The sequence below is a fragment of the Candoia aspera genome, chromosome 7, assembly GCF_035149785.1.
Source record: "Candoia aspera isolate rCanAsp1 chromosome 7, rCanAsp1.hap2, whole genome shotgun sequence".
NCBI lineage: Eukaryota > Metazoa > Chordata > Lepidosauria > Squamata > Boidae > Candoia > Candoia aspera.
Genome location: NC_086159.1, coordinates 2,795,211 through 2,806,321, shown reverse-complemented (window position 1 = coordinate 2,806,321; position 11,111 = coordinate 2,795,211). Strand labels below are relative to the sequence as shown.

At 49.4% G+C, this 11,111-nt stretch overlaps 1 protein-coding gene across 1 annotated transcript; it reads left to right on the top strand.

Annotated features, from left to right (window-relative positions):
• Window positions 1-4,008: 4,008 nt before the first annotated feature.
• ECHDC3 (enoyl-CoA hydratase domain containing 3) lies at window positions 4,009-10,603 on the top strand. The gene is made up of 5 exons (XM_063308794.1): window positions 4,009-4,202; window positions 6,466-6,587; window positions 8,957-9,054; window positions 9,719-9,919; window positions 10,192-10,603. Exons 1-5 carry the CDS (start codon window positions 4,009-4,011, stop codon window positions 10,504-10,506), a joined length of 930 nt encoding a protein of 309 aa, XP_063164864.1. The 3' UTR covers window positions 10,507-10,603.
• Window positions 10,604-11,111: the final 508 nt, after the last annotated feature.

The window sequence follows — 11,111 nt, the reverse complement described above, 5'->3', positions numbered from 1 at the left end:
TCGAGGGCGTTCCCAAGCTGGGCGCCATTTTGCATTCCAAGAAGCTACGGCGGCCGGCAGGGGCGCTCCGGCGTAGCGAACTTGCTCCGGCTTCGCGATACGGCTTTATCAGCAGCGCCGCCATCTTGAGTCGAAAGCGAGGCGAGGCTCCGCCTCCTGCGCGAATGGCTGCCGGAGATCGCCTAGCGCGCTGTTCAATTCGGCAACTTTAAGATGGGTGGGCTCCAACTCCCAGAATTCCCCAGCCAGCCATGCTGGCTGGGGAATTCTGGGAGTTGAAATCCACCCATCTGAATAGAATAGAATAGAATAGAATAGAATAGAATAGAATAGAATTACTTTATTGGCCAAGTATGATTAGACATACAAGGAATTTGACTTCGGTGGAAGAGCTATCAATATATTTACACAACATCAAAAATAAACAATGGAAAAGTAATAATGTTATCTACTAAAACTATACAATCAAGAAAGGAAAAAGTGGCTGAGTTTGAAAAACACTGATCTAAATAAATGCGTCACTTTAAGAATCATCCCTAACAGAGCACTTAAGCAAAAGGTATCTAAAATAAAATTTAAAAAAATTATCCTACACAGTCATTAGAAAAGCAAGCAGGTTGATAATCAGTTCTAGCTCATGTTAAACAAGGGCTGGTGTTTCATTTTGTTTTGAAACCTTGTCTGAAAGTTCTTTCTGGGAAAGTTAGTGGTGCGAAAGCCTCCGGCAAAGATGAATATAATTACCATCTTATTTAACCCACTGTTTCTGATTTTGCACAATACACACAACCATCCATGAGCACATTGGTGGGTTCACAGAGAGCAAACACAACATGGGATGTGGACAAAGGCTGAAGATAAATCATGGACCCAGCCAGTTCTTCACTCTCTGTCCTTACAACAACCCAGGCAGGTTGGCCAAAACTGGTATGCCCATTTTGCAAAAAGCAGGGAATACTGAAGAAAGGTTGCCCAGAATTATTAGCACTACTACCAAAAAGCACAAAGCAGATTAACCCAGGCATTTTAGATTTTCTGGTAGCATTAAAAGGCAACGTAAAAGTAACGCCAGCTCACCAGAGAACAATCAGACACCGAGCTTGGCTATAGGGCAGACCCAGAGAAAGGCAATTTGGCCTGCTAAGCTCCTGCATCGCCCCTGAATTGCTGCAGATTGCACTCTGGAAGACAGGGGGCATTGGGGGAGCCAGCCTCTCTAACGGGTTGGGAGATGAATGTGTGAATGCAGAGCAGAGGTCTGGCAGGGCTAAAGGTTTCGAAGCAGCTGGAATTTGGGGTGGCTTGCAAGGAGCACCTCCCAGATTGCAGGTGGGCAGTAGGAGAACCCACAGGGGGGAGCATTTTCAAGAGAAGAAATGGGGCTCCCTCCCTCACGCGGGGAAGGAATCCTCTCAGTAAAGTCTTCTTTCTTTGCCATTGCTATGAAATTGCTTTGGTCATCTGCGTTAGAACGTAACAGGGAGCGAAAATAGGAGGGTAACAGAAACTCCATTGACCTCGATGATGGATCCGTGAGTGAGTCAGGGGAAACTGAACCTGTATAACCGAAAGGAAACAACAGCCCTCTGGCCAAAATCTTTGGCACCCTCTCTTGGGAAACCGAAAGCACATTCCAGAAGAAGGCAAGGGCAAACCACATTTGCCACACTGTTGCCAGGATTGATTGATTAATCGAATTTGTACAGCCGCCCATCTCACAGTAAAGTGGCTCTGTTGCTCCAAGAAAGCAACACGTACATCAACTATCAGTATAAAAAAATATAAAAATGAATCTCAAAAGATAAATACGATAAAAAACAAATATACAAACCCTAGGCAAGAGAGAATAAGTGTCATGAGTAAGGATGGCGAGCAGGGGGCTCCCATCCAGACTGTCAAGCGCATGCGTAGCACTGAGGAACTGTTCAGCCATTCAAAGAGACACAGATTGGGCCCGCCTTAACCCTTGGGGGTTATATGTCTGGGTTTTTCCCACGCTTCTTCAGTTTGTTAGGATTCTTGTTAAGTACTAGTAATAAATATTAGAGACCAGTTCCTTGTCTCAGTGTGTTTCCTGGTTGTTAGGACAATAAGGATAGCTAACTCAGCAATGGAGCCGTCTAAGCCGGTCTCCGGTTCCCAAGGAGCCCCAGGCCTGGTGGCATAACCAGGTCTTGAGGGACTTCTGGAAGGGATGGACCTAATCTAGTATCAGGGGGAAGAAGGTGGGCGCCACAGCAGAGAAGGCCCGACGCCTGGGACCCACCAGAAGATAATTACACCAGTGTGTCCATGTAGTGATAATCAAGGACGGAACTTCACTTGAGACTTAAACTGGCTTTTCAGGTTATCCTGGACTTGCATTCTAGGAGCAGGATTAGGGTGAACTGAAGGCAGTCCTACCAAAGACGGATAGGTGTCCTGCTAGAAACACCCCTGTTGCTGGATGGCAACAACAGTGGAGTTTCTGGACACCCTCGTGGTTTTCGAGCATGGCTAGAGTGCATCTTCCAGCTGATTCCTCCCTTCAGAAGAGAGGAAGTGGTGGAAATGAGGCCTAGTAGGTTCTGCCATAGACCCTTTCCCTTCCACTTGTGACCCCAAGGTTAAGCCTTCCACCAGGTCCTCCAATACAGGCTAGTTTTCCCCACAGCCCAGCTCAGAGAGATTGTGGCCAGGGAGGTCAAAAAAGTCAAGATGGTGCCATGATCAAAGCCCCGCCCTTTTGTGGCACATGAGAAAAGGGGCAGGGCTTCAGCTGCATGGCTGTGGCTGCCATCCTGACTCTTTTTTGGCCCTTCCTGTGGATATCCCTGGGTGGCGGCCTTGCATTAAGGACTTTTGGAAAGTGCTGTCAGCGAATCAGAGTGTAAACCCAGTTCATGGGCTAATTCAGTAATCACTGAAGTTTGTCATATAAACACATCACTGGGGCTTCAGTGATGGCCAATTCACCCCACCAGCTGATGGCTGAGCAACCCAGTCGCCTAGTCTGTTTATGTCAGTGTTTCTCAACCTCGGCAACATGAAGATATGTGGACTTCAATTCCCAGAATTCCTCAGCCAGCAAGGCTGGCTAAGGAATTTTGGGAGTTGAAGTCCACCCATCTTAAAGCTGCCAAGGTTGAGGAACACTGCTTTAGATGCTGGGAGTCAAAGTCCACCCATCTTAAAGCTGTAGAGGTTGAGAAATACTGCTCTAGAATACCCTGAGGCTTGGATGTCCATGGATGGAGCTGCCGGTACCGCAAACCGATGTTCTCCAGATGTTGTGAATGAATTCTGACAGTTGCATTCACTGATATCTGGAGGGTTTCAGGTTGGGGACCTCTGGAATCAAGGTGTCCCCAAGGAGTCAAGGTGGTGGCCACGCCGCTGAAGCCCAGACGTATCGTTGTGGCTGCCATCTTGACTTTTTTGACCCCCCCTCCTTGCAGGCACCCCTGCCTGGGAGTGTTGAAACAGAACCATAAACCCATCCACTTAGAATTAATTCCAGCGGCTGGGTTCAGACATCACACTGAGCCACAAGGTAGTTTGGGCTTAGTTAAGGTTGTTGTTATATTTGGGCCGCAGCGAACACGCAGATGGCTGGCTGGAAAGAGACCGCAATTCTGACTTTCATAGCTCCGGATCTGGGCTGTCCCGGGAACCCAGCCTTTGTCCTTGAAAATGCACGGTCCGTTCTTCCACGCCTGGGGTGAATCCCCGCCCGTTTGCTCAGAAGCAGGCACCTCTGGCTGGGCTCACACGACACGCGCAGCCCCCTGCCCGGCCGGGCTGGGCTGGGCTCCCCAACACGCTCGCCTGCGACCACAGCCGGCGAGGCACGCTCCCCGCCGGGACCACCACAACAGGCCAGCCCCGGAACGCGCAGAGCCCGGCGGCGCTTCCCGCGTCGTGCGAACGCGGCGGCGGCGGCGGCGGCGGCGGTGCGGTCTTCTCCCGGGCGCCGTTCCGCGGCCGGCCGGCAGGGGTCCCCCCAGAGCCGCGCCGCTGGAACGAGCGATGGCCGCCGCCGCCGCCGCCCGCGGGGCGCTGTGCCGGGCCAAGCTGGCGCGGCTCGCCCCGGGCAGCCGAGCGGCTTCCTCGGCCGGCGGCCCCGCAGCCCCGACGCCCGAGGGCCCGCCGCGGCGGCAGCGGCAGCAGCAGCAGCAGCAGCAGGGGAAGCTCACCCGCGTGTGGCAGAGCGAAGGCATCAGGTCGGGCGGCCGGGAAATGCCCGCAGAGCCCGGGAGGTTCGGGGCGGGGCGGGGCGGGAGGCCGCTTCTCCCCGCAGCCCCCTTGCCGCGGGGTCCCCCTCCTTGGCTGCGCCCGGGATTTGGGGGCGGCTCGGCGGGCTGCAAAGCTGGCGTGGGCTGCGGCGGGAGGAGGCGTGCAAGCCTGCGTGTGACCGTGCAGGCGCGCGAAAGCACCACCTCGGGCACCCGCTGCCCGTCCTAAGCCAGGGTGTTCAGCCGCGCTGCGCTTCTGCCCCGGCGGGGCACCTGGCCGGGTAGAGGAGGGACCAGGGCTTCTCCTTCGCCTCCCTCAGGAAAGTTTTGAAGCAGTGTTTTTTAAACTTGGCAACTTCAGGAGGTGTGGACTTCAACTCCCAGGATTCCTCAGCCAGCATGCTGGCTGAGGAATCCTGGGAGCTGAAGTCCACACCTCCTAAAGGGAGCAGCTTGCAATGCCTTCCTTGCCCTGATAGTAAAGCTGCCCGCCCCCCCGGGTCAGAGGCCCTCCTGCAACTGTGTGCAACCCAGAATCTGCAGGGTGCCTGGCAGGCCACTGCAGATGAAACCAATCTTTTTTACATAATTATTGAATACTCTGTAATTGACCGAGTTCTCACAATGGGCAAATGCCCATAGCTTGTCTGGATCGGAAGGAGAAATCATCACCGCCATCTCTTTTTCTGTACAACTCCAGGTGGTATAGACATGATGTTCTCACCTGTTTCCCCACAGCAACCACCCTGTGAGGTGGGTTGTGCTGATAGAGGGACTGGCCCAAAGTCACCCAGCCGGCTTTCATGGGGGGGGGGGCACAAGAGCACCCTGGTGCACGCATAGAACCTGCCAGCACATTTTAAACCAATGCATCTTTTCCTGGGATCCCCCTGCAGCTACAGAAGGCAACACTGCAACTGCTCTAAGAGTGCTGACAGGGGGCCTTAATGCAGCCCTTCAAATTCAAAGTACCAAGAGCCCTGCTTCACGCACCGTGATGGCTGGGTTTACACCATGCAGTAAACTACAGCATAGCGTACAAGTGCAGCCCTGGCCTGATACATCTAGAATTCAGGTGACAGCCCACAACACCCACACTAATGAATGCATTTTTTGCAACCTGCGTAACTGAGTTACTGAATTATCCTCTTTATCTGAGTCAATACAAGCCATTGAACCATTACCTAAGCTTTTGGAGTGGACGCCCTGTTTTTTCCATAAGGTCAAGTTTACCAACTGCAAATTTAGCAACCAGCATTTTTTCAAAAACACGCCTCAAGCAGTTGGTGGAGGGTTACTGTATTTAAAGCTAAGTATAGATAGCACTTAATGCTTGAGAAATTCCTTTTTGGGGAATGTAAGATAATGATCACTCTCTGAATAGGCGAGTGAACTGAACTGGACGAGGTGGAGGAGGAGGAAAGGATATGGATTAACAGTGGATTTTATCTAGAGTGGAGAAAAAGTAACGCAGAAGTGAGCCCAACTTTTTGGTTCCCTGACTTTACTATCTGAGAGGCTATGTTTGGGGATTATCTCAAATTTCCAGATTTTGCAGTTTAAGGTAAAGGTAAGGGTTTCCCTTGACATTAAGTCCAGTCGTATCCGACTCTAGGGGGCGGTGCTCATCTCCGTTTCAAAGCTGAAGAGCCGGCGTTTGTCCGAAGACACTTCCGTGGTCATGTGGCCGGCATGACTACACGGAACGCCGTTACCTGCCCGCCGAAGCGGTACCTATTAATCTACTCACATTGGCATGTTTTCGAACTGCTAGGTTGGCAGGAGCTGGGACTAGCAACGGGAGCTCACCCCGTCACGCGGATTCGAACCGCCAACCTTCCAATTGGCAAGCTCAGCAGCTCAGCGGTTTAACCCACAGTGCCACCACATCCCATTTTGCAGTTTAGAAAACTACAAATTTACAGACTGTGTATTAATTGGTTTGGGGCCAAATCACTTCCTAGGCATCTCACTCAGGAAAATATTCTCGGCTTGCAAAAATATTTGATCTGAATCAGTGAAATGCAAATGCAAGAGCGATTACCAGTTATTCAGTTGAACCAAATGTTTTCTCTGAAATGTTTTCTTGCTCTATGCAGACCTCCTTGAATTTTAATCATGCGTTTTTTCTGGCCTGAAAGCCTCCATAAGGCTGACTGCAGCCCTCGAGTTGAAGGAAGTTCGGTCCTCTGTTACAGTGATTCTCAAGCTGTTTTCCATGACGTCTTTTAAAAGTTATTTTTCTCTGCAGGAACATTGTCCTGAACAATCCTGGGAAAAGAAACACGCTTTCCCTCTCCATGCTGAAGTCCCTCCGTCAGGATATTTTGCACAATATTGACAACACGGATCTGCGAGTCATTATCATCTCAGGTATTTTATTCACCCACATCCGAAAATGAACGAAGAGGGCATTTGGCGGAGGGTCTGAATGGACGCCTCTTCTTAATAATTTGGATCTCTTTTGCCTGAAGTGGGGTCTGTAAGACTCAGTGTCTAAAATACCATTTCTTAAATCCATGTGGTCTTCAATTACAGGCAGTCCTTGACTTACAATCACAACTGGGACTGGAACTTCTGTTGTTAAGCAAGGTGTTTGTTAAGCGAGTCATGCCTGATTTTATGACCTTTTTTATCTCGGTTGTTAAGCGAATCATTGCGGTGGTTAAGCAAAGCCGGCTTCCCCCGTTGACTTTGCTTGTTGGAAGCCAGCTGGGAAGGTTGCGAATGGCAATCACGTGACCCCAGAATGCTGCAACCGTCATAAGTGTGAGCCAGTTGCCAAGCGCCTGAATTTTGATCATGTGTCCACAGGGACGCTGGAACAGTCATAAGTGTGAGGACTGGTCGTAAGTCACTTTTTTTCAGCGCCGTCATAACTTTGAATGGTCGCTGAACAAATGGTCGAAAGTCGAGGGCTACCTGTATATGTCATCCTTGCCAGTTATAAGAACCTAAGCCGTGCCCAGCTGGATTGGACCCTTGGCCCCATCTAGTCCAGCAGTCTGTTCTCACAGTGGCCAACCAACTGCACATGGAAGCCCACTCATCTCCCAGTGAGAGGCCCTCAGAAGTCATCTAATAGCATTGATCCCCACGACTTCCATGAATTGGCCCAACAGTTTTCTGAAGCCAGCCAAGCTGGTAATCAGCACCACATCTCATGGTCTTCTGCCTTTGTTTCACAGTGTATCAACATTTTCCCCTTCCCTCTTTTCTTACTCTGTTCTTCCTTCCTCTCATCTCCCTCCAGTTCCAAATTTATTTTGCTGGATTCTCTCACTTGTTTCCACTTCCTGGCCAACAAATTAACTCTTTGAGCTCACAACTTCATTACAATCTGTATTCTCCTTCCCAGAATCTTGACTTTTGTCATCTTCTGACCAGCCCCATCCTTGAGCAGTCTCCTAAACATTTGTTTATAGATCAGCTTTCCCCACCACTTTCTGCAGAAGCGCAGACTTGAATTCCCAGCCTGTAAGCCAATGTTTTTCAAACTTGGCCACTTCAAGATGGGTGGACGTGCTGGCTGGGGAATTCTGGGAGTTGAAGTCCACCCATCTTAAAGTGGCCAGGGTTGAAAAACACTGTTGTAAGCTGTCTAGAAATCCACACTTCTATAGGATACTCAGTTTAGAAAAGGTATTCTAAATTATGTGTTCACCTCTGAAGGGAGGAAGGCAAGGAACGGTGTCCTGCAGCAGATGATGGCAGGAGATCTTCCTGCATTCTAATAATTGTATCTAATGCAGGATGGGCATTTTGCTTTGTGGAATTGGAAGGAGGAACACAACCTTTTAAGTAGTGGTGGTAGTTGCTAATTTTGAATGGCTAGCTAATAATAAGGCATGATTCGAAGTCATATGTGGCCCATAGACTGTAAATTGTCTACTCTTGCTGAGTTTTACTTTATACCTGGGGGGCACAGGAAGTACGGCATTATTGGAGTGGTGAGATCTAAAATGTGTAGCCTGCTTGTCTCAATTTTTTGGAGATATGAAGGGTTTTAAGGATTAATGGGGAGACTCATTTGCCTCTTAAAGCTCCCATGAGAAAAATCAGCCCAACTCAATCATGATTTCAAGGTTTTAAGAGGTGTCTTCTGATAGATAATCTCTTTCACCCCTTACTCATCCCACCATAAAAAGTATTAAGACTCTTTAAAAAATGGTTTTGTCCTTTTGGGGACCACAGATTAATTGCCAGGGGCAACATGGCTCCTAGTCCACCTTCTTACGCTGTAGGAGAAGCTACAAGTTCCTTTGTTACCTTGACTTGACTTTTGGAAAAAGGAAACCACGACCAGCATCTTGGGATCAACATGTGTGACAATAATTAAAGATAACATGAAACTTGCTTTCTTTTGGTGGGGGGCAGTTTGAGTGCTAGTTTAGTCCCTACCATCAGTTTTCTTCCACCTGACCTTGAGCAATGGAAGAAGGTAGCAAACTCTTTTATCATCTTCAAGAGTGGGTTAAATCCTCACCAAGCTTGATCTGCTGAATTCAGCAACCCAAAAGCAGGGTTCACACAACACTCTTAGCCATAATACGGTTTGGCTTGGGCTTACCTATTAGCAGAAATCCAACCATTATGGCTTGTGAATCTTCTTTCGGCATGTCATGAGAACGCAGGACTGGTGTTTTTTCCACTAAGCGTGCCCTAGTCCAGTGTGATGTGTCAACTAGGTCATTGCGGTACCCTGTGCAAACATCTCCTTCTTTTCCCAAACTTCTATGAAGCTGAAGGTCCCGTTTTCTCCTCTGGACATGACTTGAAGGAATTGACTGAGAGGGAAGACACAAAGCAGCACATGGACATCTTCAAGACCTGTTCAGAGGTGAGTTTCCACGTTGGTTTGTCCGGAAATTGGAAATAGATCATAAGACTCTTTGGATTTTACATTCAAACAATTGCAAGGATGGAAGGAACCTCAGAGGTCATCTAGTCCAACCTCCTGCCCAGGGCAGGAATCCTCATACCATCCCTTACAAAAAGCTGCCCAACCTTCGCTTGAAAGCCTCCAGTGATGGAGCCCCCACAATTTCAGGAGGCAGGCTCTTCCATGGCTTCATGGCTGTCATGGTCAGAAGATTCCTCCTTATTTCATGGATCTCTCTCTGTGGGATGCTTCCACCCACTGGTTCTTGTCCCACCATCAGGAGCTGTGGAGAATAAATCCAAACCCCCTTCCCTCTGATAGCTCTCCAAGTCTTGGAAGACTGCGACCCTGTCTCCCCTTAGTCTTTTTTCTCCAAACATACTCAGCTCCTTTCATCTTCTTCACAGGATTTAGTGTCTAAGCCCCTCTCCATCTTCAGCACTTTTCTCCACCATCCTTCCAGGTCTTCAGTGTCCTTGATTTCTGATGGCCACAGCTGGACACTGTATTCCAGGTGTGGTCTGACCACTGCAGTGTAGCGTCAAACTGTCACTTCCTCTAATCTCCACATTTTAAGAGAGACCTCTCTTGTTTTCTTTCTTTCTAAAACACTTCCTAACAGGTCATGACGTTGCTTCCAAAGCTACCTGTGCCCGTGATTGCCAAAGTAAATGGCCTTGCCACAGCAGCTGGTTGCCAGCTGGTGGCAAGCTGTGACATCGCCGTGGCCAGCGAGAAGTCCAGGTTTGCCACCCCTGGAGTAAACATCGGTCTGTTCTGTTCAACACCAGCAGTGGCCATTGGAAGATCTCTGCCTAGAAAGGTAGGTCTGACCAACCAGTGGTCCACGGTCTCTTCTGGCCCTTCCCTTTTGCACCCCACGTTCCACTGTTTGCCATTTTTGTGTTGCCTGAGGCCAGCAGTTCTGAAAGGAGAAAGCAAGCCCTATTTCACACAGGGCAAAGTTGAGCTGTGGAAGTGATGGCCACAAGACCCTCTCCCACGCTTGAAGCTGCGTATCAGAGGGGCAGCTGAATCTTGAAATGAGCCGACCGATGTGCCTCCGTGTCTTCAGCTGCAGACCTTCTCTTCCAGGTGGCCCTAGAGATCCTCTTCACCGGAGAGCCCATGTCAGCTCAGGATGCCCTTCTCCATGGACTTATCAGCCGGGTGGTACCTGAGGACCAGCTGGAAGGCGAGACCCTGAGAATTGCCCACAAGATCCGCGAGAGCAGCCGGGCTGTTTTGGCGCTGGGGAAAGCCACTTTTTACAAACAGATGGAACAGGACATTGGCACTGCCTACCAGACCGCTTCGCAGGTCATGGTGGACAACCTGGCTCTGAAGGATGGGCAGGAAGGCATTGAGGCATTCCTTTCTAAACGCAAGCCCAACTGGTTCCACTCTTGAAAGCAACGTTTTCAAGGAGCATCCAGGACCTCTGAGAGCCTTCTGCATTTGATGAGGAAAACAAGCTTCAGGGTTTCCAAACCTGCTTTGGAAATCATAGGGACTTGCGGCTTATTTCATGGGATCCCTTAGTCATATAGGAATATTTGCTTCGAAAGGGTCTGCACTTTTGCCCGCACTAACTGGTTCCTTCAGGCACTTTGATTTGTAGACTAGGAAAAGGTGGTATTCACACAACACGCTTAATCAGTCACCTTGTGGCTGCATTTGTATAGCATGCTAAGCTGAATTAGCCCAACTTTGGTTGTTTTCTTATAACTTGGTGGATTGTGTGAATCCAGACCGTTTGGTTACTTTACGATTTAAGCCAGTTGTGTTTCAAACCTGGCAACTTTGCGTGGACTACCCTTTGTGTGGCCCTGGGAAGATGTGTGGGCTTCAACTCCCAGAATTCCCCCACCAGCATGCTGGGTGTTGAAGTCCACACATCTTAAAGTTGCCGGGTTTGAGAAACATTGATTTAAGCTGTCATGTGAATCCTGAAAATGGGTTAAATCAGTAGCTAGGTTGGTTAGGGATGTTGTACCAATTCAGCCCGTATGTTG

Bases quoted from the DNA above. Each gene is read 5' to 3' on its own strand.
- ECHDC3 (XM_063308794.1), top strand. From the start codon at position 4,009: ATGGCCGCCGCCGCCGCCGCCCGCGGGGCGCTGTGCCGGGCCAAGCTG. The intron at 4,203-6,465 runs GTCGGGCGGCCG...TTTTCTCTGCAG, and splicing joins TGGCAGAGCGAAGGCATCAG to GAACATTGTCCTGAACAATC. The intron at 6,588-8,956 runs GTATTTTATTCA...ACTTCTATGAAG, and splicing joins GCGAGTCATTATCATCTCAG to CTGAAGGTCCCGTTTTCTCC.